This window comes from Fulvia fulva, chromosome 8, assembly GCF_020509005.1.
Source record: "Fulvia fulva chromosome 8, complete sequence".
Lineage (NCBI taxonomy): Eukaryota > Fungi > Ascomycota > Dothideomycetes > Mycosphaerellales > Mycosphaerellaceae > Fulvia > Fulvia fulva.
In genome coordinates, this window is record NC_063019.1 from 4151669 (window position 1) to 4178940 (window position 27272).

At 53.2% G+C, this 27272-nt stretch overlaps 11 protein-coding genes across 11 annotated transcripts; 8 read left to right on the forward strand and 3 right to left on the reverse strand.

Annotated features, from left to right (window-relative positions):
• Positions 1–696: 696 nt before the first annotated feature.
• Positions 697–1797, forward strand: CLAFUR5_11653 (Putative serine/threonine-protein phosphatase; the record flags this gene model as incomplete). Its single annotated transcript, XM_047910801.1, has 3 exons — positions 697–712; positions 790–1023; positions 1082–1797. 3 exons carry the CDS (start codon positions 697–699, stop codon positions 1795–1797), a joined length of 966 nt encoding a protein of 321 aa, XP_047765614.1.
• Positions 1798–2997: 1200 nt separating this feature from the next.
• CLAFUR5_11654 (uncharacterized protein) lies at positions 2998–3396 on the forward strand (the record flags this gene model as incomplete). The annotated part of the gene is made up of 1 exon (XM_047910802.1): positions 2998–3396. One exon carries the CDS (start codon positions 2998–3000, stop codon positions 3394–3396), a length of 399 nt encoding a protein of 132 aa, XP_047765609.1.
• Positions 3397–4913: 1517 nt separating this feature from the next.
• Positions 4914–7581, forward strand: CLAFUR5_11655 (E3 ubiquitin-protein ligase CCNB1IP1; the record flags this gene model as incomplete). The annotated part of the gene is made up of 6 exons (XM_047910803.1): positions 4914–4990; positions 5048–5284; positions 5337–5458; positions 5512–5883; positions 5934–6133; positions 7108–7581. The coding sequence occupies 6 exons, from the start codon at positions 4914–4916 to the stop codon at positions 7579–7581; spliced, it is 1482 nt and encodes a 493-aa protein (XP_047765608.1).
• Positions 7582–8154: 573 nt separating this feature from the next.
• Positions 8155–8981, reverse strand: CLAFUR5_11656 (uncharacterized protein; the record flags this gene model as incomplete). The annotated part of the gene is made up of 2 exons (XM_047910804.1): positions 8155–8321; positions 8396–8981. The coding sequence occupies 2 exons, from the start codon at positions 8979–8981 to the stop codon at positions 8155–8157; spliced, it is 753 nt and encodes a 250-aa protein (XP_047765611.1).
• A 1015-nt stretch (positions 8982–9996) lies between these two features.
• On the reverse strand, positions 9997–10484 carry CLAFUR5_20338 (uncharacterized protein; the record flags this gene model as incomplete). The annotated part of the gene is made up of 2 exons (XM_059463174.1): positions 9997–10266; positions 10320–10484. 2 exons carry the CDS (start codon positions 10482–10484, stop codon positions 9997–9999), a joined length of 435 nt encoding a protein of 144 aa, XP_059319096.1.
• A 505-nt stretch (positions 10485–10989) lies between these two features.
• On the forward strand, positions 10990–12717 carry CLAFUR5_11657 (uncharacterized protein; the record flags this gene model as incomplete). The annotated part of the gene is made up of 2 exons (XM_047910805.1): positions 10990–11381; positions 11475–12717. 2 exons carry the CDS (start codon positions 10990–10992, stop codon positions 12715–12717), a joined length of 1635 nt encoding a protein of 544 aa, XP_047765610.1.
• A 1454-nt stretch (positions 12718–14171) lies between these two features.
• On the forward strand, positions 14172–14651 carry CLAFUR5_11658 (uncharacterized protein; the record flags this gene model as incomplete). Its single annotated transcript, XM_047910806.1, has 1 exon — positions 14172–14651. One exon carries the CDS (start codon positions 14172–14174, stop codon positions 14649–14651), a length of 480 nt encoding a protein of 159 aa, XP_047765437.1.
• A 1355-nt stretch (positions 14652–16006) lies between these two features.
• On the forward strand, positions 16007–16879 carry CLAFUR5_11659 (uncharacterized protein; the record flags this gene model as incomplete). The annotated part of the gene is made up of 1 exon (XM_047910807.1): positions 16007–16879. The coding sequence occupies one exon, from the start codon at positions 16007–16009 to the stop codon at positions 16877–16879; it is 873 nt and encodes a 290-aa protein (XP_047765436.1).
• A 1841-nt stretch (positions 16880–18720) lies between these two features.
• Positions 18721–19785, forward strand: CLAFUR5_11660 (uncharacterized protein; the record flags this gene model as incomplete). The annotated part of the gene is made up of 1 exon (XM_047910808.1): positions 18721–19785. One exon carries the CDS (start codon positions 18721–18723, stop codon positions 19783–19785), a length of 1065 nt encoding a protein of 354 aa, XP_047765043.1.
• Positions 19786–20489: 704 nt separating this feature from the next.
• CLAFUR5_11661 (uncharacterized protein) lies at positions 20490–20757 on the forward strand (the record flags this gene model as incomplete). The annotated part of the gene is made up of 2 exons (XM_047910809.1): positions 20490–20556; positions 20600–20757. The coding sequence occupies 2 exons, from the start codon at positions 20490–20492 to the stop codon at positions 20755–20757; spliced, it is 225 nt and encodes a 74-aa protein (XP_047765044.1).
• A 1437-nt stretch (positions 20758–22194) lies between these two features.
• CLAFUR5_11662 (uncharacterized protein) lies at positions 22195–23947 on the reverse strand (the record flags this gene model as incomplete). Its single annotated transcript, XM_047910810.1, has 3 exons — positions 22195–22259; positions 22310–22911; positions 23004–23947. 3 exons carry the CDS (start codon positions 23945–23947, stop codon positions 22195–22197), a joined length of 1611 nt encoding a protein of 536 aa, XP_047765045.1.
• Positions 23948–27272: the final 3325 nt, after the last annotated feature.

Below are 27272 nucleotides of genomic sequence, written 5' to 3' on the forward strand. Positions count from 1 at the left end.
GGTGAAAGGAATGATTTTGGCGACGAGTCAACAACAGGCCAGTAAGAGAGACGGGCTTGACGCGAGAAGGCGAAAAGGGAGATGCTGGAGCTCTGACGACTTGCAAAGAGATATGCTGCTGAGAATGTGTTGCCCTTCAGAGTGTGCGTGGTGAGTATGATGGTGATGTTGTTGTTATGCCGGAGCAGTTTGCTGGTAAGCGTTGCCTTGCCGTTCCAGCCAAGCTCGCAGAGGGATGCGTATCAGGCTTGATGACAGCACATCACCGTATTGTGCTTGATGGCGAAAAGACCCGGACGACAGTCGTGCAGCAGCGGTGGGTTTCTGCAATGCAATGCAATTCAATGCGGTGTGAGAGGATACGATGCAAGGACAAAGACGAGCTGTGGTGTTTGGGAAGGAAGAAATTAGTCGTAGTCCTAACAGTAAACAGCGAGCTCGGGCCAGGCGCAGCGATTCTCCGCACAGACGCCGGCGCCGCATCTCCAAGACTCCAGCAAGCTCAGTCTCGGCGGCAACATCGAGTCGGAGCGCAAGTCATTCTCCGCCTCCATGCTTCACATGCAGCAGCACTCCTGACCAGACCACTTTCACATGTCTTGAGAATGCCGAGAGCACAGCTGAACGCGCCCGTCTTGCCTTACGAAGACAGTCCATCGTAAAGCTTGACGCTCCCGACGAGGACATCACGTAGCAATGCCTGGTCTGCCTGGTACGATCCACACACCAGGCACAGCGCACAGCCTTGCGGCGCGGATCACCATCGCCCATACTGACGGTATCATACAGCCAGCGTCGACCTCGACGAGTGCATCGCCCGCCTCTACCGCAAGGAACTCCTCGCCGACTCGGTCATTGAAGCAATATGCGCCAAAACGAAAGAGCTGCTGATGAAGGAGAGCAATGTCGTGCACATCCTCTCGCCGGTGACGGTAGTGGGAGACATACACGGACAGTTCTTCGACATGATTGAGATCTTCAAGATTGGCGGCTACTGTCCCGACACCAACTATCTCTTCCTCGGTACGCTCACGCGACCAAACATGGCAATACGCTACACCATGCTGATTGTGTACCCCAGGGGACTACGTCGACCGCGGCCTCTTCAGCATCGAAACAATCTCCCTCCTCGTCTGCCTCAAACTCCGCTACCCGCAACGCGTCCACCTCATCCGAGGCAACCACGAATCGCGCGGCGTCACCCAATCCTACGGCTTCTACACCGAATGCTCGCGCAAATACGGCAACCCGGCAGTATGGCATTACTTCACCGACATGTTCGATTACCTGTCCCTCTCCTGCGTCATCGACGATAAGATCTTCTGCGTCCATGGCGGCCTATCACCCAGCATCCACAGCATCGACCAGATCAAGATCATCGACCGCTTCAGAGAAATCCCACACGAAGGGCCCATGGCAGATCTGGTATGGAGCGATCCGGATGGGGAGAGGGATGAGTTCAGTCTCAGTCCGAGAGGAGCGGGATATACCTTCGGTGCGCAGGTGGTGAAGAAGTTCCTGGAGGTGAACAGCATGACACACATCCTGCGAGCGCATCAGCTCTGCAATGAGGGGTATATGGTCATGTTTGACGATCGCTTGTCGACGGTTTGGAGCGCGCCGAATTACTGCTACAGGTGTGGGAATTTGGCGAGTGTGCTGGAGGTTGGACCTGGCGGGGAGAGGAAGTGGAATGTCTTTGATGCGGCGCCGGAGAATGAGGCGCATAGACTGGAGCAGCAGAATCAGCATAATGCTGCTGCTGGGAGTGATCCTGTCAAGGATTACTTCTTGTGATGAAGAGGAGGTGCGGAGTTCAGACGGCGTTCAGACGGGAATGAGCATTGCATTGCACGGTGCTTGTGCTTTGAAGGAGAGATACCACGATACATTACTGCGCGGGCATGGTTCAATTCATTGTATGATACCTTCCCATAACCACCACACCCATTAACCCACTTTCACAGCCCCTCCGCCACCTCCATCTCCGCCACAACCAACGGCTTCCCCAACCTCTTCCCCTCCTCATCCCCCACCTTCACAAGACTCGGAAACACCACAAACCTGCCACCCCCCTCTTCCTCTTCCTCTCCCCCATTCCCACCACCTCCCCACCCAAACGTCCACGTACTCCCCTGCACAAACAACTTCCACCCAACCTGCGCGCCCCTCATCACCACCCCCTCCAACTCCTTCACCCGCACCGCCCCCTTCCCCTTGACCACAAAGGGCTGCAACACACAATCCAAACTCGCCGTCAGTTCGCTAATATTCCCCGTCCTCGCGTCCCGGAAATCGAGCTGCTGCTCCACGCCGTCGGAGTATATCGCCGCCATGGCCGCGCCGATGACTTGTCGCCATTTGTGTAGGGACATTAACCAGTCTGAGGAGGAGGTGGTGGCACTTTCCTGCACGATGCGCATGGAGGAGGGGCAAGGGCAGCGGAATGGGGAAGCCGGACGAGCGCTGACGGGGCCGAGCGGGATGGGTTCGAGGGCTTCGATGCAGCGGGATATTTCCGGGGGGAGGAGGGTACTGGATAAGGGCGCGGAGGGGTGGATGTTGGTGAGGATGTTCCAGGCGATGAGGAAGCGGATTGCGGCGAGGCGGGTGGTGGGTTTTTTGAGGAGGCGGTCTATGTGGCGCTCGGAGAGGGGGCAGGTGGGGGAGAGGAGTTCGGGGAGGCCGTCGAGGTTGTGGGTGGTTGATCGGTGGGTTTGGGCGAGGTGGGCTAGTTCGGAAGAGGCGGTGCAGTAGGTTTCGACGTAGGCGCGGATGGAGGCGTTGAGGTTGGTGAAGTCTTCTTGGAGTTCGAAGTCGGAGGCGGGTGGGAGGAGGTCGACGATGGAGTTGGAGGTGGTGGTGGTGGGGTCGTGTTTTTCGAGGGCTGCGGTGGCGCTTGTGCCGGAGAAGGTGTCGCTGTGGTCTTGGTAGGAGTCCAAGGGCTCGTGTGCTGAGACGCGGTTTCTGCGACGCCGCCGGAGCAAGAAGAGGGCGATGAATGCTGCTATGATCGCACCAGCAGCGGCCGTGGCTACGCTGATACCGGCCACAACCTTGGGCCTCAGTGCATGGCCGCTGGAGGCAACAGTTGCGTTGCCACTGCTAGAAAATGCGTCCGTGGAGACCACACCAGATTCTGTACTAGATGTGATCCCAGTATGGCTCGTCGAGGGCAACAGAACGATCCTGGTACTGGTGGACGACAGAGTGAGGCTCGTCGTAGCATTGCTCGAAGAGACTGCCGCAGTCGGGGTGCTCGAGACAGTTGGAGGTGGGCTGCTGGATTCGCTGCTTGCGCCTGATGCCTGGCCTGTCCCGGGCGGGTCAGGATTCAGAGCAGGATCCGGGAATGTTGGTGATGGAGAGATCGAAGCACTCGCCGCTCCAGTCTGACTAGCCATGGCTTCGGGACCACTATCGACATCAATGAAGGGAGATGCAGGGTTAGACGATGGCACAGTCGTTGTCCCCGAAGTCGTCGAAGCGGCGATGGTGGTAGTGGACTCCAAGCCACTCATTCTGCTCACTGAATATGCTGGAGCCTGAGCAGCATACGTGCTCGGGAAAGGGCCGCCGTACGCGATGCGTATCGTGAAGTTGGATGTTTTCGAAGCAATTGCAACCAACACGCTCGACTTGTTGCTGTGCATACCAGAGTTGGAGTAAACCAAAGCTTACAACAGCGCCACTCGGTCCAGCAGGCCACTACCAAATCGCAAACTGCCTTTGTGCGGCAGTGCGGAGCACGAGTAGGTATAGCAGGTGGCGTGACATCGTACAGACATCCGTCAGCAGTACCTGCGGCGAGAACGCTGGTGCGCTGTACCTGCATACACCCATTGGCTGTACCAATAAAAGAATCTCAAAAATCTGCCGTGCGGCACGTTGTCTTATTGTTTGCTGTCTGCAGATGGACGGGTGGACGGAAGCGGAGCAGAGGCGCTCGTGCACCACCTTGTGTGATGTTACACGGCAGGGTTGGTGACCGGCTCGTGCGATGATGTCTGGGGTCAGCGAGCGTCTGGACAATGGAGAGAGTGTTGCGGGGGAACGCTTGAGTGCTGTTTTCATGGTTTGACGAAGGTTGATATACTGTCACCTCGAAGTCTTGTGGTATTTCTGCCCACAGAAGACTGAGCGGCCAATGTTCTCAGTGTCTGCTTGATCTCGGTCTTGTGAACGATAGCCGCCCGACTGGAAGCACCGTTCGAGCAGCAAGAAGTATCACTGCAGGCTGAAGGGCTCTCTCGAGCCATACCGATCTCGCTCAAGACGTGCAGCCGCGTCCCTTCGAAATGGACGCTCGAATAGACGCCAGCTCCAGGTACAGCTGCATATCACTGCGGCGATTGTCACCAGTGCTTGGCTGATGGATGGTCCATGCAGGACCTCGCGTTGTACAGAGGTCAGCAGCAGAAGTACGAGTCACGACGATTCTCTACGGAATCGTCGGAGCTTTGCAAAGGGACCATGAGATGGCGCAGCGCGACATGAAGAAGAGGCCAGTGTTGCAGATTGCCCTCTACGATATGCTCGTATCCTTCAATGTTCCGATCTGCGGTATTGTCAGTGCTGATGGGAGCTTGCTAGTGTCGACAAGCATTTCCTCCGAAGGTGCTGGAGATGCGGCTGCATTGTCTCCAGCATCGCACGGCCATCGGTCTATCGTTCGAGGGTGTCCTGGTATGATGACTTGGTAGTTTGCGAATCTTACATCGTTGCAGTCTGCATCGCGCTTCAGGAGATGAAGTCAAGGTCAAGGTCGTCGCGTGGCAAGTGGGCTGCGTGCCTTCCTCCTTTCACATGAGCAACTTTGTCTCGACTTCGAACCTCAACTTTCGCAACATTTCCCCGTAACACACCGCACATCCGTCGCTCCAATTGCTCAGAACACGTTCTTCGGGAGCGTCATGGACGCCACCTTGCGTTGCAATGACCTGACTTGCCGGGCACAAGTCGACGATCGTGCTGTGGTTACGACATGCAGGTGAAGCATCGCCAACTTCACCCGCGAAATACCATTGAGGCTGACATCGACCACCAGCCACGTCTTCTGCCTAAACTGCGCCGATCGCCTCGATCTCAGCGCACCAAAGGATGGCCAGCGCAAATGTCCTGCTTGTGCGACGTGGTTGCTCAACCCAGACGATGCAGTCGTCACTTCCCTCGCTCCGACTGAAGACTACAAGACCAGCATCCTGAGCGGCCTTAGTCCAACGATCATCATGGAGTGTGCAGGCCGAGGCTTGAACTTCTGGGCGTACCAGATGGCGCAAGAGATGTCAGTGACGGCAGTTGTACCTCTGCCGGCCGATCTACTAACGTTTGGTCAGCACCTACCAAGAGTATCTCACCAAGACACTGTCAGATCGCTATGCTGGTCTGGACACGCACGTGCAAAGCATCATTCGTGAGGCGAACGACGAAGCTGCTCGCATGAGCGCTAAGCTGGATGGTGAGTCGATGGCGTGGCCGTCGATGGGCCAAGGTAAGGCTAATATGCCACAGCAATGCACACCGAGCAGGAGAGGGTCCTGTCGCATAATCAGAAAATCGAACGAGACTTCAAGGAGATGTCAAAGCGCTCAGCAAACTTCGAGAAGATGTACAGAGCTCTGAAGGCGCAGCAGATCAACGGAAATGTCGAGATCGCCGCTGAGCATGATGCGGACAATGTCATTCAAGGAGCTTCGCAGAACCCTGGAGGACAGTACCGCAGCTCGCACCAGCAGCAAGCGCCATCGGGTTTCCCACGCCGCAGCAACAGCAATGGAAGTGGTGGCAGTGATGAGCGCAGACGCATGACTTTGCAGCCTGGTACTGGCTACAGCAGCCAGGGATATGTGCCACTGGGTAGCAGAAGGGGCATGACCAGCTCTCGTGAGTACTGGCTACCATGTCATTCCTGTTGCACAACTGACATGCACCAGACAGCGGACCTGTGCCAACGAACAATCGCCAACGCCTGCCAGCGAATCTACCTCAGCCCACGTTTGGTTCGTACAATGCAAGTCTACTCGGCCGTGAAGCTGGAGGTGGCTCGCATCGGCAGGGGACTGCACTAAATGGAAGCTACAGCCGTGGTGGACAAGGTGACAGTCCGAGCGGAGGATTTGGATTGAGCGCAGGCGTCCGAGCAGGTCGACCAAGCTACCTGCCGCCGAGTCGTACTGGTCATGGTGGAGGATCCAGGCCCAGTGGTTATGGCGGAATGCCGTTGCGCTGAGAGAAGTGGACGAGCTCGTGGGAGCAGACCGTTGGCCGCCTGTGCTTGGAGCACATGAAGTTGTTGTCTGAGCCATTGCTGGAATCGAGAACTTTCTACCCATCTGTCCACCGGTGTACAGATGTTACAAATAATGCCTTGAAGTCTGGTACTGAGCGCGACCACATCCTCCTCAGCGTTGGAGCTCGGCTCAGCTTGTCAAGGCACACCGCCTTTTGCTGAGCCTATCACATTTGCCCGCTCTTTGCTCATATGGTGCCCATCAGATCAGAACCTTCAATGTATATACCTCTCTCGTGGTCTTCTCACATTCACGGCCATTGTTCGGGACGAGAAGAGTACGCCCGCATCGTGCCCATTCACCAAGGCGAACCAGATCGGAGGTGCCATGATCCATTGCTTTCCAGCAAATGGCTGCTGGTGTTCGAGATCGGACAAGACAAAGAGTACGGCATGGAAGCGGAGAAGTTGCCGGTCGAATGTGATAGAGAGGAAGACGCGATCATGGTGTTGTCGAAGACATGTTCTCCTGCTGCGAACATGAAGCTGAGTAATCTCGCGGCTAGCCGGGCCGAGCTTCGCTTAACCTTGTCGCGCTGGCGCGTGCTTCATGAGCCAGGCAGGCACGATGATGATGCAGCTGGAAACATCAACCTCACAACGCATCAACACCATCCCCATCAAACAACTTCCACACAATACATCTTCGATACCGACTGAAGCTACAGCCTTGTAGTCGCCGACCCCACAACCTCATCAAGCGCACGAAACCACTCTCAAACAGAGCTCACAGCTCCATCACGCACTCATCATGGTAAACACCCACCTCATCACCCACCCCATCCACAAACCCTCACTAACACACCACCCCCTCCCAGTCTCTCCGCATAGTCCCAGCACCCAGCAACCCCACCAGCACCACTCCCAACCTCGGCGCCCCCTCCGCCCCAGGCATCCACGACACCCTCCGCTCGAACCTCCACCACCTCGCCCCAGCACCCAAAGCCTCAACCACTGCCGCCACCACAACCTCCCCCCTCCAATCCCTCCACCCCCTCGAGTCCCGCCTCTCCAACTGGCGCCACCAGCAAGAAACTCTCAAGATGTCCCTCCTGCGCCGCCAGTTCGGAATCGCCGAGCCCGTCAAGCGCCAGATGGAGCTGAGCATTGTGCGCGCGGGAGAGTGGAGGCCTAGTGTGCTGGGAGGTCATGGGACTGCGGGGTTGCATGCGGATATTTTGAGTGGGAGGGATTGCGAGTTGGGGTGGGAGGATGTGTTTGAGGGGGATGTTATGAGGGAGGGGATGGATTTCCATGCGGAGATGGAGGGTCGGTTTAGGATGAATTGGTAAAGGACTGGCAGATGGTGTAGTGATAGGAGAGATGCGCTGTGATGGGATGGAGAAGAGGTGAGATGAGATAAAGTGAAGGAGTGAAGAGCATAGATGGAGTTCTTACTTGCTACGGGGTATACTTCACATTGTACTCTACAAACGAAGACAGCGTGACCACAGCAGAGCATCTTCCGCTCAGCCTGTTCGATCTCGCCCTACCAATACAAATGACACAAAATACCAAATCACGTTCCATGCTTATACGCTGCATCTCGTTCGTGTCCATATCTACAAGTACAAAGCCCCTTGGGAAAGCCCAAATAAACCCCAACATCGCTCGCTCAAATCGACAAATTAAACGCCGTCCCCTCCGCGCTGTACTTCCAAGAACGCCATGCTGTTGCCCCGTCCTGAACGCCAAGCCGACTCCTTCGTATGCATGTCTGTATGTAGCCCAGAAAGAGTCTGCTTCGCTCTTCTGTGGCGTCTTCTCGTTCTTTTGGTTATTGATGTCCATCTCAAATCGATACGCCTCGCGGTGCGAGCTTGTATTACTCCTGCGTTGATGTAGACTCGCGTATCGTGCGGTGTTCACTGCACACTACACCGACACCCGGCACTCCGATCTGCACCCTCCCGCATCCGTGTCGAGCCAGTCTTGCCAGTGCTCTTGCCGGCCGTCTCCTCGTCGTCGACCAGATCCGCGGGCTTGACGGTCATGTGGACCACGTTCGTGCTGTCGTCCTTGAATGGTAGATCTGTTGAGCAATCGTTAGCCTGGCTTGCTCTTACTCCCTCAGCACTAATGTCTCGGCAGCGCAAAGAACCTTACCACGCAGAATCGCCTTCGCCTCAATCATGCGCCCCATTATGATCAGCCGTATACTACTAGGATTCGTGGGTCGCGGCTCCCACTCGCTTCGCCAGTCTATCCAGATCAACTCCCGGAGCTGGTATCCGGTAATGCCCTTTGGGTCGAATGCGCCTGAAGCGTCTTTGGATTCCATCTTACGGCTGCGTAGGTACTTCTCGTCGATCTTGTAGGAATGCCGTGCGCCGGTTGTCAGCATGAGGGAAATGTTGAGTTGTTGGCCGTTAGTGACTGTCGGATGTGTGAGTGCATCTTCGGTCACTGGCCCGAGTGCTTCCGTCTTTTTTCGTGTGAGAGGAGGGGATTGTTCTATTGCTGTGGATGGTGTTTGTGTGTTGGCCTCGATTGGTGAAAGTTGAGGTGCTGGGACGGAGGTTGGTGCCGCCGCGGGTGTTTCGGGCTGTTGCTGCTGGAGGGCATCTTCGAATTGCTGGTCGCCGGGTGTGGGTGGTACGTAGTTCATGTAGGATGGTCGCTCTGACACAGGAGCTTCCTGAGCACGCTGTGGTGGAGCGCCAGCCACTGCTTCCGGTTCAGATGAGGCCATGTCTGGTGCTATGCCTGGTCGAAGTTTCGGAAGAACAGCTTTCAGCCTGATGCTGTCGCGACGGCGAGTTTGCTGCGCTCAGTCCGAAGTCGCTCGATGTCTCGTGCTGCCGGATGTCGATGGTAGTGGTGCTCCGCGGGAAACAATGCAATGCGGTGGAGCGCTCTCGGAAGCAGTGGAAGCAATGCTGGAGGAATAGCGAGCGGCGTCGACCGGAACAGTCGCGGACGTCGTTATAGCGGTATCAGGTGTCGGGCAGAGTGTGTAGAGCCGTGAGAGTGCATGCAGCCTGGGTGGTGCAGTGGCAGCACGAGATGAGGTGGCTCCTGCTGTACAGTCAGCCAGCCAGGATGTTCGGCAGGTCCAAACTGGGGGCGGCAGGATCAGCCAAGGAAGCGCATCTCAAATCTGGTTGCTCTTCCTTCATGACATCGCTGCGTGGCAAACGGCAGGGACATGTACATGTACTGGTGTGCCTCTCATCACAGCGTACGCGCCTGCCATGGCATTGAGAGCATAAGACATGCCCCGCTACGGTCCTCGGCTTGCCGCTCTTGCCTGCCAAGCTCTTCCCGATCATGCGACATTGGCTGCACGAGGGCCCGATGTGGCCGAGCAAGGCGCCATGAACCACCACTTCACTTCCGACACTTCCACCGTTTGACTGTCCGGGCAGCCGCTGCGGACAGAAGACCCTGTGGCGCACCAGGCAAAGAAAGGCAAAGAACGGCCTCTCAATACTGTAGAGATACTGAGGTGTGCTCGTGCGCCATAGGTATGCTCCACAAAGTCACAGGTCAGGCTTGGCTCGAGGATGCTGATCTAGGCGATTGGCCCGTGTACGATATGGGCTGCATACTTGTAGCCCTCCCACAACGACTTCGCCATGTGTACGGAATCAATGACTGCGAACAGGGCCAACCTCGCAGCTCGGAAGAACCCCATCCATCCCTACCGTCCAGAAATGACCAGTGCTGCGAGAATCCATTGGGATTAAGGACGATTTCCCTTCATCTCAATCGGGCCTCTTCTGGATCTGATCCAGGCTCACCGTTCCTTCATCACCTTGCTCACCATCCTCCGCAGCCCCATACCGGCCGACCAGCACGTGCGGTTTAAACATGGCCCTGTCCCTCTTCTCGATCTCCCTGTCCTCGCTCTTCTTACCGAAAAATGCTTCGTATTGCCTCTTTTCGAATAGCCATCGTTTGGCCAAATCGGCCTGCTCGAGGATGCTCTCTGGCGTCTGGTCCTTTTGCAGATCATTTTGCTCGCCACGCTCGACCTGTTGCTTGTACCAGTTGTCATTCTATGTTTCACCCGAGATGTTGCCCTCACTTGGTTTGGCTTCGACGAGATCGGCTGTCGTCCAGCGGGTGGGAGATGTTTGAGTTGAAGATTGGTGGTCTGGAGATTTGGCTTCCGTATTGGACTCTTGGTTGGGGCCCTGAGTTGGCTTTTCTGAGTCTGGTTGTGGGGAGTCTTGACGCTTGTGTTGAGCATTCTTATCGTTGCTTGTCGACATGATGCTGACTTTGGTGATAGTATGGAGCTCGAGTATGGGTCGAGGCAACAATCGTTCGATATCGCTGGAAATGCTTGCTACCGTGTTGCTACCGTGTTGCGATGCTTGGGGTGCATCATGGAAACCTTGACAGCTGAGCACTCCTTGCTCTCACAACAGAGGGCTCTTTCCGTTGAAGCAAGCCACATCGAGCCGTGCAGAAGGCGTCATGCTGTCGAACGCGCCTACCGGTAGCAGCCTGCATTCTTCCTTTGCTGGTGGACCGTCAGGCATTGTCGCAAGGGACAAACATTTTTTACCTCTGTCTCCCCTTCACGACGCTCATTAATGCTGGAAGATGTTAGCGTTCTAACCCGAAAGCCATCTCAAGCAAACCGAGACGGTCTTTATGGGAGCTGAAGCACGCGCAAACATGGTCGCTATATCAAGAGATGCCCCGTTGCCATGCTTCTGGTGTGAGCAGACGGAAAATCCACCATCAACATGAGCGACACGACACCTACTGCAGCAGCGGGTGAGCCGAGAGTGAGAAGAGACATGATCTCGAATGATGTACCAATGGAGCTACTCTTGCACATCTTCAGCTATGGCCTTACAATAACCGATCTGGTCAACCTTGCATCTGCGCAGAAACGATTTACCAACCTCAGACCCGCCACGGAAAGCATACTGTTCTCCAGTATTACTTTACGTCAGCCACCAAATCAGCAACAACTCTACGGCACACGACTACAGAAAATGCTTCGCTCCTTTGCCCGCAACAGCAGCGTGCGGAAATGCGTGAAGCATCTTTATATTCCGCACTTCGAGAAGATTTCACCTGCAAGACGTGACAGGGATGGTAATATGGCCATTCTTGCTGCGAAAGCATTCTGGTATGTGCTTGAACTACTAGCGCGCTGCAATCTTGTGCAGCAAACTGGATACTTGACATGTGCACCACTGGCTAACTCTGCATCTTTTTCTAGCGGCGTGAGAGACTGGCCGCGCGCACTGCAGGACCACTTCAGAGCAGCTCAAAACTTCCTAGGCCAAGATCGAGAGGTAGAGCTCGTGCTTCTCTTGGGCCTTATGCCGGAGTTACGCTCTCTGCGACTGGGCATGGTCTCCTTCACCCCTCGAACCGACAACTTCGACTGGACTGTCTCCATCTTAGGCAGAATACTCGATCAGACAACGATGCCCACGGTAGCCGATGAAAAGCTGTTCCTCGGTAACCTCACCCACGTCCATCTCGACTTGGCGCAAGAGATGCTGGACAATGACGATCATCTCTTTCTTTTCGACCTCCACATCGCGCCATTGTTCTTGCGACTGCCTACAATGAGGTCTTTTAAGGCTACTGGCGGCCGCCTCAAGCATCTGATCCGAGACTGGAAATGTGCAGATAGGGCCAGCAAAGTAACGAGTCTCACTTTGGTCGACTGCGATCTTGGCACCGATGCTCTGATCAACTTCATTCGGGCATGCTCGGCTCTGAAGTCCTTCTTGTGTCTACGCAGTCGTATACATCAAGAAGAGCCTCCAGTGGGTGTAGTATGGCCACTGATCGTCGGCGAATTGGAGAGTCACAAGAGCACATTGCATCACCTTGCCATCACGTCATACTCAAAGATCGATGTCGACTCCGTCCCCAACGCTACAGGACCCACTGATCTCGCCATCACTTCTCTCAGACGGCTCGACAACTTGCACTATCTTGACCTGGATGATGAAGCCATCTTTGGTATCTCAGCAGCCGATGCTTGGCGCGTGAGGCCATCGGTTCGTCATGATGCAATCTACCTACTCTCGCTTCTTCCCCCAAAGCTCCAACACTTGGTCATTCGTGAGGGCAGACAGTACGACCCTTTGCCAAATCGCACATCGCTTTGGAGCAATGACTGCTACGAGTTCGGACGCGTGCTTTTAGAACACAACACTCTTCGCAGGCTGGATGCCATCGGCTTCGAGAGTGTGGACCGACTCAAAGAACCAATGGTCCGACACTTTCCGGATCTCTCTATTAAGCGGAATACTTGGCTGAAGGCGTATCGGCCATCGGGACAGTCGATTCGCATGACCAAGAGGGGCGTGGATGGAAGCCCGGTGATGGAGCCGCCGTGGCTCAAGAGGGGTGTTGGCATCTGGGTGCGCAAAGAGGATGACAGTGAGTCAGATGACGACGATGAGGAGGAGGAGGAGGAGGAGGAGGAGATGATGGAAGAGTGAAAGCACGAGGAGACTTGGAGAGGAGACTGAGAGCTGCATATGATCAATGTTAGTGTGCGTTCTGCGATGTCTACTGTCTGCGTTTCGATAGTTCTTCAACGTAACAAGATGCTTGTTGCACCACGTACCACTAATCCTACCGAGTTGCTGGCTTGTAGCTTAAAAATATCTGGTTTTGTGGACTGTTGACGGAGGAATCTTAAAAGGTGTTGTGCATTCACACTGCTATGTGTCGCCTGTCATTCTGCTCTCCTACGATGCCACGACTTAGTTGTGCGCGGCAGTACGGTCAGAGTGCTACCTGCGGACAAGCTTTGAGGCTAACGAAGAACTAGACTGACGATCATGGAATGAGCTCAGCCCAACAAGGGTCTCAGGCTGCAGGCCAGGCTGTGGATAGGCAGTCCAAACAATAGCAAGGGTGGTAGCAGAACACGGCTGAAACGGCCATACTGGGGCATATATGGTGTTGTCCCCGCTGGCAGATGAGCTCATTTTGGGTCCTACCGTCCACGGCCTGGCATTCGGTCAAGCTGGTGAAGGTTGTAACTAGGAGGTAAGCAATCATTATGCGCGAAAGCAACAGTTCACGTTGCAAAGGACATAGGGTGATGTAAGATAAGGACTGATGTAAAGTGGCCTGCTTCTGCATGGAGATCCTTGTGTCCAGTCTGCCCGGCACAGGTCTCTACCACTTGCAGACACCGTATACCTAGAATGCATCACCATTGACCCCAGAAGCGGTCATAGGAATGTGTTCAACAATGCGTCCGTTGGGTCTTTTCTCTGTTACTGAAGACCTGGGCAGGCTAGCATCTGCGTTCGCACCAACTTTTCGGTGGGCCATACAGCGAGCTGCGGCTGTGAAGGTGATTCTTCCGAACTTGTGAGCGAAAGCTGACATTGAGATGATGGTTTCAAGCTTGCGGCGTAGCGGTGGAAAAGAAGAAAGCCACCCGCCGCTACTCGATGTTGATGCTGCGAAACACTTTTCGTAAAAAACAATCCACATCAACGCCACGAATTCTTCTTGATCTCCTTGAAGGTCTGTCTTCTTTGCTGCTCTCACCGAGGAAGGACTAGAACACCGACATCAAGAAGCTCAAGGGTTTTGATTCGAGTCTCTTGCTTAGCGGCATCGACTTGGCGTGATTCCGACGTCTTTCGTCGCTTCCTTGTGCAACGCGCCTGTTGGTGACTTTTCCTAGCATGGTGCTGCATACGCCCACAAAGCACTGAAGCGTGTCGACGTCCTTCGGTGGGTCGATGCGCTCTGCGGCCTTCGGAAACATCAGCAGACCTTGCATATGCAAGCTGGCAGCACAGCTTCAGCCATGGCGTACTCAGCCACCGGCTGAGCCTTGATCCACCCTGACCGCCTGCGCAAAGGTTTGCAATTGTATGTACTACAACTCTCGGAGAGTCGTATCTGAGTGGAGCCAACAACTCTGATCATGGCGAACATCGAGTACCACTCATCTGTTGTGTACCGGTCATGGCAGCTGCCGACCATTGCAGATCAGCCGTACCGAAAAGTCGAAGGTGGATTCTGGATTCGGGAGACCATTGATCGGCCCATAGCTGCCCCCAGAAATGGAGTCAACCAGTTTCCGTTCGGAAGGGATGAACAAGTCTATCAGTCTTTGCAGGAACGCGAGATTCGGCTGCTGATCCTGCATCCTGGCGCCGGCTGTGATCCTGTGGAGAGCTCCATTCCAGTAGTGACTCCAGACGACCCACCCGACTACGATGCAGTGTCGTATGTATGGGGGAACAGCAGCGATCGCATATGCGTCCTTGTCAATGGACACCAAACGACGATCGGGCGAAACTTGTCGGATGTACTCCATCAGCTTCGCAGCAGGACAGAGCTGATTGTGCTTTGGATTGATGCAATATGTATCAACCAGGAAAGGGGACGCAGGTTGGGATGATGCGCGAGATCTATGCCAGGGGAACCCGCCGGTATAGCGTTCATCAGCCCATCTGGACGCTATACCGGCCTCGGCATGGAGGTACTGCGACACTTCGCGCGCAAAACGCAACTTTCGACGAACGTGCACCATGGCGAACTCTGCCAGTAGACCAAGTCATAGCGGGCTTAGGAGACATTGTATCCCGCGAGTGGTTCTAACGCTCGTGGACGACCCAAGAAGGGGCGGTCGCCAACGTCATAGTCTTGTCCTGCGGTCCGGACCAGCTGGAGTGGAGACACAACTGCAGAGAAGTGCTCGTTTTCATGAGAGCTATCAAAATTGCCATGGTATCGCCGCAATGGCAAAGTTCCAAGCTGGAGCAACTCGAGCGCGACCCGATACTTGACCTACTGCAAATGCAATTGGAAAGTAGGCCCGAGGCGCAGGTATGGACAAAAGTTCCCAAAGAACCCAGATCTGCTGGAACTTGTCTATAGCACCCGAAGGAGGAAGGTGTCCGACCCGAGGGACAAGATCTGGTCGGTGATCGGTCTTGCAGTCCTTGAAGATCGGGCAGCCGTGGAGGTGGACTACACGCTACCAGTAGAGAGCTCGTTCCGGACATTGGCCAAGTTGGCAGCACGTAGGACCCGGGTGTTATGTAGGCTTTTAGGCGCAACGGACGAAGATGACTAAGTGATGTCTAGGTCACGACTCTTGAATGAGTCCTTACCGAGCGCAGCTGAGGAGGATGACCACTAGACGCAAGGACTTGGTCGGTCCGGGAGCATCAATCAGGGTGAAATGAATCACACCACCTGGAAAGAACAGGAGAGCCAGCCAGAATGCACAAGTAGACTACTGTCGACCGGGCCCCTGACGCCGGTCAATTCACAGCCGGGCCCTGTCAACGAGGCTGATCCAGGCGATGAAATCATCGCCTCTGGTTTCCATCGTCCTGAGCAAACTAGTGAGGTCAGACCGGACCTAGACTTGCTTCCAGGCGATAGCAAAGCTGCGCAGCCACGATGCAAAGCGAGCTGCACGCCTGTTCGAGGATGCTGCTATGCTGCTACGAGGTGAAAGCTTTGCGAGTTTGTGATGACTGATCCGACTCTTGTTTGGTGGCGAAGCAGACAAGCTGGAAGCTGATCGGAAAGTCCATATTCTGAAGGGAATCTAGCCGGTCGCCAGTCGAAATCACAGAGCATGGTTCCGCGGTCGTCGATCAATGATTCTATGTGAGCGCGAGCGCAAGATCCCGACGTCTTGTAAGTCGTGTTGCCTGCTCGAGAGCTCTCTCAAATGCTCGGCGCTGTTGCGCCGAGATCGGCCAGCATCTCATCTCATCTCGTGGGCACTGGAGAACATCAATGCTTTCCATCAAGATATCTTTTCCTCTTGAAACTCAGATCAGTGGACATTTTCGCACAATGGCGACAGAAAAAGCAACCTACTCTCATGGTCATCACACCTCAGTCGTCAAGCATCACGCAAAGCGCACTGCCGAGAACTCCGCCGCATTTCTCCTGCCGCACATTGAGAGGCATCATCGAATCCTCGACATTGGTTCCGGACCGGGCTCAATAACCATTGGTTTCGCCCGACTCGCATCCGAAGGCCATGTCATCGGCGGTGATATTGTGCCTGAGGTGTTGAAGGAGGGCGAAGCTCTCGCCAAAGAGCAAAACATTAAGAACATATCGTTCCAGCAGATCGATGCCAACGCTCTGCCATTCGAAGATGCTTCTTTCGACATAACTTTCTGCCACCAAGTGCTCCAGCATGTTGGCGACCCTGTTGGAATCCTGAAAGAAATGCGTCGTGTGACGAAGCCTGGGGGAATCGTAGCAGCTCGCGAGGCGGATTATCGAGCTTTCGTGTGGTATCCAGAGCCCAAGGAGCTTGATCGATGGGGAGATGTGTATCAAGGGATTGCGAAAGCGAATGGTGCAGAGCCCAATGCTGGCCGTTATTTGCGCAAGTGGGCTGCGGAGGCGGGATTCGGTGCTGCTAACGTCACCTTCTCATGGGCGCCGTGGAACTTCCAGCATGAAGAGGCGAAGCAGTGGGGCATTACCTGGGCTGATAGAGTGCGGTATTCGAGCTTTGCCACGTCCGCGAAGAAGCATGGTATGGCTGAAGATGCTGATTTGGAGTCGATGGCCCAGGCATGGCTGAAGTGGAGCGAGCATGAGCAAGCCTTTATGGTTGTTCCGAATGGAGAGATCATTTGCAAGGTGTAGGTAGAAAGGAGTAGGAGCCCTTGATCCATATCGTTTCTCGAAGCCGGCCCATGCCGGATCCACGTGCCAGTCGCCTGATCACCGTGTTTCGTCCCTGGAAGTTCGTGTTCTGTACATTGAATAGACTCTTCTCCAGGCATGAGCAGCTTGGGATGCACGGGAGAGTGTTCTTGTCTCGGTCAACCCAGGATTTTGACAAGTGCCAGCGATACCTCAATACTGGAGGTATCCACGTTCAGATAGCCTAGGCGATCATATCGAAGCTCATGCCTGCAGTGGATTGAGGAGTGAACTGCTCCAGCGCTGCTTCAACACGTTGCCAGGGCGATGAGCAGGCCAGCAAGAGCTTGGGGGCAACAATTGATCAGCCTGCAGAATGTTGCTGTGCCACTAGACGATCAGCTTCCGACTTATTGAGCGAAGGCACCCGAAACGAAGTCGCCGTCGTCCCGGAGCTTGCGGAGGGCCACGACGGGCGGCTAAGTGTAGGGGCTGCCGAGCGATAATTACATACATTCGGACACCAATAGCGTAGTATCTTAAACGAAGGGGAGACTGCGCCCGTGCTTGTGGCTGTGGCTGTTGGTCTCTCCGCCTTAGCGATGCAGACAGCGACACTTTTGATTAGTTAAAACCGATTGTGCATAGCACCTGTAAGTAGCTAGATTTTGGCGCTACTGGAATTCTGTTTCTCCGACCCGTGCGGCGAACCGACTACGAGGCCTCGCTCGCTCTCTTGCTCGCACACTACTAGCAGCAGGTACTGTCTATATACGAATAGCGCTCGGCGGTTGCCTTCGCTCACCTTTGAGGCAGGCCTCTGCCTCTCCTCAACATTTTAGAGAAACGACATCCCACAAGCCTTTGGAGCGCTGTCATCACTGTTCATGGCTTCCATCTAACATTGAATGTTGTTGAAGCTCATGCGCGTCACGCTTGTCTATCTCCTTTTCAGACCGCTGCTGTCGCTCGATGATGTGGTGTTGAAGTGAAGCCACCAGATCCGAGCTTGCGAGGGTCTAATGACAGCCCGCGCAGATTTGCAGATTGCTACAAACACGCGACTTTACGCGTTCTAACACTTAGAGGCCCGTAAGATACTATATACGACGGAATTTTGTTAGCGATATATAGCCCAAAGGTGTAGTGTTAGGGCGTAGCTAGCGACGAGCGCCAATACAACCCGAAGTAACAGATTTATAATCTAGTTTTTCGATTGTTTAGGTCGTAGCTTTAATGCTATAATAATCAATATGTAAATTAAATTAACTAACTCGCCGAAATCCCGAACACGTATTGTTTTGTTTCCCGTATTCCGCGTTGTGTCGAGGGCTATCGCAAAGCGCGTGCTTTATTTGTCGTCGTTCGGATGCAGTATTCTACAACAGGGCGCGGGTTGTCACTAGACGCTCCGCAGAGAGCCGCCTTGGCGGTGGTGCCTGAGGCGCGTCCAGGTCACGAGATAGACGCTTGTCTGGATGGAGCTCGGCATCTGCTCCCGAGTCGCCACGCCAACACGACACGCCAAGCCCAGTCTTCTCATCGTTGCAACGACACATGTCGCGCCATCATCGCCATTTCTGGCACGACTTTGACTTCACCCTCGTTCCTGAAGTGGACCACGGAATTACATCACGGAGACTGTGATGGCGCTGCGACGAGCGACTCTGGGTGGCGCACGGCAGCTACGGCGAGCACAGTCTACGAAAGATGCGTGTCAAATATTCAACGCCGTCATACTTTGCCCCATCCCATTACGGCGCCATCTCAGCTTGACGCCTTTGCGGCAATCCGATCGGCCGGAACGATCCTGGAAACCTTCCGATGACCGTCTGAAATCTATGGCGGAGGAAAGACTACCCTTGTCTGAAGAAGGCCGCACCTTACGCAAAGCGCTTGAGGATGGTCACCAGGACCCCTTCCATACGCTCCAAGGCTTCGCAAAGACGCAGCAGCCCGACCCTGAAATGGTGCGAGTGACATTAGTAGCTGCCATGATGCGCCTTATGAGGATGCCAGGACGAGCTCGGCGGAAAGACTTCATATCAAGCAGAGATCCACCTATCGCCCGCTCTCTGCTTGAGCACATGTGGTCCGATGTCGAACGGTGGTTGCCCTTGCTACTAGGCGACCTTAGAGCTTTAGAGGCGCTTTGCTACTTTGCAGTAGCCGAAGGTCTGGACAAGCACATGCTTGATTGGGTGACAGTAGAGGACTCGTTCAACATCAAGTCTGTTGGCCCAACCGGTTGGGTTTGGCAGAGCAGATCATGGCGCGCGACTGTGTTACGTTGTTTGTGCCGAGCTTATGGCTTGCACGCTGAATCTCACGACCTCAACCAGGCCTTGCAGGCCTTCTTCACGGTGCGCGACAGAGAAATTCCGGGGCAGAACCGCAAGGATTACTTCCGGGTAGATCTGTCGCCCGCTTTGTTTGGCCTTACATCCCTCTTATGTACGGGAAGTTATTATCGCACTGATAGGTGCTTGTTCGAGGAGTTCACGTCAACTGCCAGCGATGTGCTGCGGAACAAGCATATACCTCGACGTTTCGGGGATGCACTCAATAGCGCGAGACTACCTTTGTATCACCCTACGTCTCCAGATATCTCTAGCGCCACCGAACTTCTCTCCACGAAGGGAGACGAGTTAGCTCAGATGGCCACTGGACCGCTTGCACAATACGCTCTAACGGATTTTCTGGTGCGTATAGCTGTTGTGGCTACAGCAAATGGTCAGGCGAAGCCGGTCGCGGATGTCAAGCAAACGTACTTGGGACTATTTGGCGTAGATATGCCAGCTCCGGAGAGGGATCAGCGCATTGTGGGCCTATCCTGGAAGAAAAGCCACAAGGGTGATCAGCCATCCCAGAGTCGAGACTTGACGTTCAAGCGTCTTGAGCTGTAACGATGCTCATGGGCATCTGGAACTGGAACGACCGACTATGTTCACCCCGCTGGTCTCGCCGATCTCCTTACCGAAGGGTTAGCTTCAGTCTAAAAGAAGCGCTAGATCTTTTGCTTCTACAGGGTGTCAAGTGCATACGTGGATAGTGTCAGTCGTGGCGTTGATCGCTGGAGTCGTCTCATTCGCTAAAATCCAACGGAAACCCCCTTCTTTCGCCCATTCTGTACTGCCGACTGGCTATACAGTGAGTGAGCACTAAAGACACTATCCACACATGCACGAAACACCCTGTACATGCGTGAAAAATATGCCGCACCCGGAGGTCATTCATTGGACGACAGAGACATCCAAATTCGCCAGTCGCTGATCGACCTAAATCGAGTCGCGACGACAGCTGGCTCGACCTGCTGACCTTTGTTCGTTGAAGCCGCGAGGTATCCTGGACAGATCAAGGAGTCAGTCATACAGTGCACCGCAGTGGTCATTTTGATACAGGGCTCCTTGCGGTATCGCAAATACTGGCATCTATCCGATTGCGATACCACCGCACAGGCGCTTCAAGACATACGACAACGACTCGATCGCTTTACATACTGTGCAGAGGAGATTACTGCACAGTGAAGTTCTCATGATCTTAGGTGAAGAATGGCAGTAGGCCGAATGCATTGTACAGACCTCACGCCCAACCTCTTTATCGCTGCACCATGGACCGTACAATAAGGCACAGCTACCTCTATGAGAAATCAACATGGCAGACCGACCTCAAGGGTAGTGAACACACCCAACCCCTTCGCGAGTGCTTCCCTCTCTACAGCAGACAGCTCCAACGGTACCGACATCAAGGCCCAGGAACTCGTACAAGGCGGAGAAATCCTGGACAGATTCAGTGCCGAGAGTCCGATCTTTACACTATGCATCTTCGGTCAGCTGTTGACCTCTATCATTGACGGTCGATGGCTTACGACGGCGTGATATGGGCTCGGGACAGTATGCGTCTCAGCGTCGAATACGTATTGCTGACACACTTGGGAAGTGATGGCATCATCTGGTATGATATTGTGGCCAGTGCTGCCAGCGGCGAGGCAGAAGCATTGTGGATCCGTGGCTGCCAGCACGCAACTGCCATTGTGATGGGTAATGCAGTACAGTGGTGGTGACTTGGTTCCACTTACGGTGCAAGCAAGATGGTCGCCGCGAGCATGTGAGTAGTGGGCATGGTCGTAATGCAATCGTTGTGGTGGAGGAAAGGTGCTTGAGAAGTGGAGTGCAGATGGTGGTCATGCGTGGGACCGTATGTATGTATACGTCCGCAAGTCTGTCCGATAATAGGCCTCGACGTTCCCAAGGACGCGTGAGTTGTCGAATTCGAGTATCAGGGCTCAGCCTGCTTGCAGTCTGCTCGGACTCAAGCAGAGGCAATCTTGGGCAATATCCAACGAAGGGGCATCACGCTTCGGAAGGGGATGGGTGAGAGCAACACAAAGCTGGTGTCGCGCGGTCAAACATCCAGCACCCTGATATGTAGTCTTCTATTTCCGTGGCCAATACCAGTTCGACCTCGCAGTCCCAAGCACCTGGCACTCAACAGAGCGTATCAGGTAGATCTTCGAGCGGCTGACTCGTCTGTCTTGACAGACACCTCACGGCCGTCCGCAAAGCATATATGCAAGGTAGTAAGATATAGGGATCGTACTTGTCACAATGCTGAGCTCACAACCTTTTCGAAGCCCTGCGATGCTTCAGGAAGTCGAAAGACTGTCGACGCTCCATGGAAATCCTTGCAACAATCGAGGGTCTAGAAGCTATCATTACAACAAGCCACCGTGCTGTACTCGTATATACGGAGACTGTCTGCGGACGTTTCTGCCCAGTCTTGCAGCCTGCGGAAGTGCAGGCGGAACCTTCGATGGACAGATGTCGAGCAGTTTGGGGTCCCTGAACGAGGCTTTCGACGTGCTTCTCGGCTGTACTGTACCTCAACTATGTGACACTGACGATGACGACGGCTGGAGTTCAAAGCGTGCTCTGGGAAGTCTGAGCTTGAGGAGTCGTGGGGGTAGTTGGCGGCGGCAGTAGCTGGCGTAGGAGTGCTTGTCGGTCAAGGCCGTAATATGATGTCCAACGAATCCTCGTGCATGAGCGAAGTCGCCATGCCTCTGTCATTGTTAGTCAGCAGCGAAGGCAGATATTCAAGACAGGCACGAAATGCAGCATCAATCCTTCATCACTAGTCAAAGGTATTGTTTCATTGCTCAGCTAAAAGGATCAGCATCGTAACCATGCCGATGACTACTTAGACATCGCACGCAGCGATGCCGATCCTTGGGTTGCTTGCGAAGGAACCAATCAGGAGCTGTGCGAGCGAATATGTGCGAGGGGTACAAGACCTGCAAGATCACTCACACCGCCTCATGTCCACACTGGACGTATCTTCGCATCCTTCTTCGGTCCATCCCAGTCAACTTCTGCTTGTTCTGCGAAATGTTAGCCAATAGTTAAAACCTTGTCGAGATTGTGGACTCACCTGGATTCTCAGCCTCTGCAGCGATCGCCTTGCGGTGGATGTCGATCTTCTTGCTGTCCTCCGCCCCCTTCTTGTAGGCGTTCCAATCTTTCACGCCTGTGCTCTTTCTTCCCTTGCTTAGTTCGACGCCGTTATTCTTGAGAAAGTCGTCTGCGATCTTGGTGGCGTTCTCGCGGAAGGTCATGAGCTGCATGTGAGAGGCCCAATTGGCTTGATCTTCGTCCTCCACAGGTGTTTGCTGCGAGTCGTGTCTCTGTGGCTGGGCGCTGGCATCTGCTGCTGGATCGACGTTGCCATCGGCGTCCTTGTCTGTCACAGGCAATGGCAGATCTGTCGGAAGCAATGGCGACGGTGGTTGTGAGAGCATTGGTGATGGCGAGAGGGGTGGCGAATCTCGTGCGGGCATCGCTGTAGCGAGCTTGTCGATCTGTGCATCGACGTCCACCTCCAATTCATCCTCCCAAATCTGATCATCTTCCTCGCGAACGATGTCGGCATCCATGAAGTCTCCGTCTGAGGCCACAGACTCATTGTCACTGAAGCCGTTCCAGTCTCCATAATCGAAAGCATCACCCCCGGCTTCGCTCCCGTCCTCGTCATCACTGCTGTCAGCATAGCCCAGCAGCTCTGAGAACTCGGACCGATGTGTTGTGTGGCCTCATCCTCAATCTCTTCAACATGTGGTTGTCTTGACTTAGATCCGCTGTCGGAAATGACTGGATCTACAGCATCGACGTGCGAAAGGGTATCCTCGATCATTCCGTCGTTGGCATGATCCGGCGAGTCGCTGGCAGCTGACTGGGACTGTGAGGCGCCAGCATCGTCATTGACGACTTTGAGCTCGTGGAGGCGATCAAGCTTCGCCTGTGCCTCCTCGTTCTCCTTTCTGATGCGGTCAGCCAAGACATGCTCATCAGCCTTCTTGGCCCGAGCCTCCTCCTCTTCTTTCTCCTTCTCGGCCCTCCTCGAAAGCTCGGCGGCTAGTCCAATGCAGTAGCTGTTCTTGCTGGACTGGCCTTTCTGCGAGCGCGCCCACTCAACAGCTTGGTTGTAGACCATTTCGAACGCGTTGGCCGCCATCAACGTACTCTGCGCGATACCATAGAAGGTGACGACCAGCGCGCCGGCTGCAGAGCTTCGGTACAACTTGCTGGGCTGCAGTACGCGAGGTGCTGTGGTGTAGGATTCGCAGTCAAAGAAGCTCTGCATTGCTAAGCACAAATCGCCCACGTACGTGTTCTTGAGGACTCGCTTGGAACAGTCGCCGTCAACACGCTGAATGGAGACAGCGCTGCTGCCAGCGTACTTGCGTTGCTCCTCGGGAGTCTCATGGGCAAGCACATCCGCCTTCTCGAGGTTATGCAGCTTCATCAACTTTGAAGCGAGGTAGACCGCGGCTTTGGTCTCTGGTTCGTCCTGTGGGCCATTCTTCGCACGATCGAGGCACTTCTTGATACGCTGCAAGATGGCATCGGCGACGTCTGATGTGCTGGAAGTGACTCTGATGGAGGCGGAGTCGGCCTTCTCTATCAAAGTCGCTTTGTACAGTGCTGGCGTGAGCTTTGGTTTGGCTCTCTGACGCTTCTTGGGGGATGCATCTTCGTGGTCGCTTTCGACAGATGGCCGCTTGTCGGCCATTGTGTGAGGTGGTAGAAGTGGTGTGGAAGGTTGAGGAAGCCAGAAAGTTTGCTCTTTGCTGGTGACGAGGTAGAATGGAGCATTGCAGTTCCAGGTTGTGTGAGCGTTTGTCTTTCGTTTCGGCACTGCCCGCATGTGAGCACTGTTTGTAAGGTTCACTAGTGAGGCCAGACAGAGGTTCCGCCACTGACAGGTAATGAGAGACAGCCATCTCAACTGGAAGAATCGTCATCAAAGCCTTTCAACATCACTGGATGTTGAATAGGCACGACCGCCCCATCTTGACCTCCAGGAGTCGGACAAATCGAGAGTTGCCGTTGCTTCTGAGCACTGTTGGCCAGAGCTTTTAACGATATACAGTAGGAGCAACGTGAGACAGCTAAGAACATAGTGGAGCTTACCTGTCAGTCCGTTGATGACCTACCAACCCACAGCAACCTGTACATCCGAGACAAGCTTCAACGCACCCTGCCCTAGCATGCGAGCCCGACTGAAATCCTTATACTGAGGACATCGGCAACGCCGCTGATGATGCTGACTTCGACGGGGGAGTTGGAGGAAGAAGTGCTGAGGTCGTGTCCTGAGTCGTTATATCTGCAATGGTTGTGGAGATACGTAGACCCAGACTGATCAACAAACAAACGAGTCAAAAATGAGGTGAATGACTTGATTGTTTGTACCCTGCTAGCTCGTGACTTGCCTTGCAAGTGAATACACAGCATCTGACTTGCCTTGGTTGCTCAACTTGTGACGTGCTAAGACCTATATCGTCGTCGTTACTAGTGTTACTGTCGGAGGTGTTGTTGCCGGAGTTCTCACCCTATTGAACAGCTCTTTCTCAATCGTTATCACCCCTTGCTTGCACCAGCTTTTCAAGGTCATTAGGTTGTTAATAGTGCTTACTGCTATGTGCCTTCACTTCGGTATAAGAATATTACCTACTTAACTAAACTATCGCTCCGGCTTATTACTTATTATAGGCTAGTAGTAGATATCGAGCGCTATTCGTACTAGATTAGGCCATTATAGTAGCTTATTAACCTAATACTTAATAGGTGAATTAGTAATAGTAAGCTTAGCTTTAGGGTACCGCGGTAGGCGTATATACTACTCTATCTTATCGAGGCCTTATTAAGCGTAATATTCGTCGCTCTCGTAATCTTCGATAAAGCCCTTATCGACGGTAAGGTATAAGGACTATTACGGCTACTTCTTCTTAATCGTAACTAGCTTATAGGTTAGCTAGAGCTTCGTTACCTCTTTCTTATAGCCTATAATTGTTACGGGCAGCCCGCGACCCCTTACTATAGCTACGTCGGCCCGGCTAAACCGCGGACCTTCCGTATCGGGTTAGCGCGGCTTAGCTTTACTTTATAACTTCGCCGCGCCTCGCGCTCCTCTTTCGTAGCTTCGTAGAACAATAACTATCTCGTTCGGACCCTATAGTACGCGCGCCCTTATAGTTTGTTCTACTACCCTACCTAGATCGCGGATCTAGGTAAGGGACGCGTAATAATAGGAATAGACAGAACCGTAGAACTCGAGAACGCGTAGAGTCGTATTAGAATATAGAATACGGTAAGGCGTATAGCGCGTAGATACCTAGAGAACGTAACGCGGCGATATTATTAGTAGGTAGTCGCGCGCTCGTAGATAGTTAGGATATAGGCACCGTTACGCCTCCCCCGAACCTAGACAATATGACTTTATAAATAGCGAACGGCGGTATACTACCGCTACCTAAGCCTAAGGGTAAAAGTAAGTAGCGTATATCTCTTTTTCCCGACCTCTCCTCTTTTCCTTAGAGTTAGATATAGGACGATAACCGGCGGGTTATAGTAGACACCGGTGTCGCGCTATAATAAGAGATTAATAAAGCTTACTAGAAGGCCTTCGAGCGAGAAGAAGGTAGTAAGATTGACTTTATAGAACTGTTCGAGTTCAAGCTCGAAGAGAACCTAGGCGGCGACCTAGACGAGGTATATCTATTACTTGACGAGGCAGAACACATTCTCGTATTCGAATACTAGAATGTTACCCTAGATAACCTTACGACCCTTATATCCTAACACCCGAAGACTACCTACGACTTCGTACTATAAGTAGTTAACACGGCGATTACTAAGGGTAGACAACTCGATATAATAGAGCGAGCTAACGACCTCTAGAATACCTAGTATACTACGCTATATACCGAATACGACCGTATCTATAAGATACTACGAAGTGAAGAGCTTATTATATAGAAAATAGTAGTAGATCTTAGGAGTAAGAAGGATTACGACCTAGCTAAGTTATAAGAGCTAGAGAAGAAATATAAGGAAGCTAATAACCTATATAAGCAGTTTAGCGAGATCTACGAGAAGGAGAAGAAGAAGGTACAAGATACTAAGGCGAAAAACTAGGCCCTATAATAAGAAGTCGATAACCTAAAGGCTCGACTTAAGATAGGAGATACTATATAGAACGGAGGTAGGGGCCGCTTAGGCCGCCGACCCTCTCGTTCCCGCCTACGCGAGACCTTACTCGAGTAGCTATTACGTAAGTATCGCGAAGCTACTAGTAGAGGTAGCGGTAGCGGTAGTAGTAATAATAATAATAATAATAATAATAATAGAGACGACGATAACCGTAGTAATAATAGCCGAGGGCGTAATAACGACCGTCCGCGACTAGGACCTAATAATAGTCGTAACTCGAGAATACGTAATACCCGTACCTAGATACTACTAGTTGACCTTCTAGAACGTCTCTTTACTATTAACCGTACCCTTACTCGCGGTATAGAGATCGGTAAGGGTATACCTAACCCTAAGTACTTTAAGAACGATAACGACCCTAATTTTAATAGCTAGTATAGTAGTGTTCTCCTAAAGCTAACTATAGTAACCTTCCGTACTAAGGTAGATTGTCTACGCTTTATATATAGGTAGACGTAAGGTGATCCTTAGCGAAGTATTAAGCCGAGGATTCCTATACCTAGATAGTAGTTCTTTAACGAGTTCAAGACTAGAGAAGAGTTATTAGATTAGATAATACGCTAATATAGTATACGTAATAAAGGAACTAAGGCTATAGTTAATATTACTACCTATAAGTAAGAATAAGGCGAAACCTTTATAGCCTTCTATACCCGCTACTCGAAGTTACGCGCCTAGATATTATAGACTAATAAGACTAAGCTTATACTATTCCGTAACTAACTAAACCGTAAGTACTTTATTAAGACCTTCGGCAACCGCGAAGTCGACCGCCGCCTAGATAGTATATAAGACGTTATCGAGGAGTATACCGTACTAGACGAGAGCTTCTACGAGACAGATCG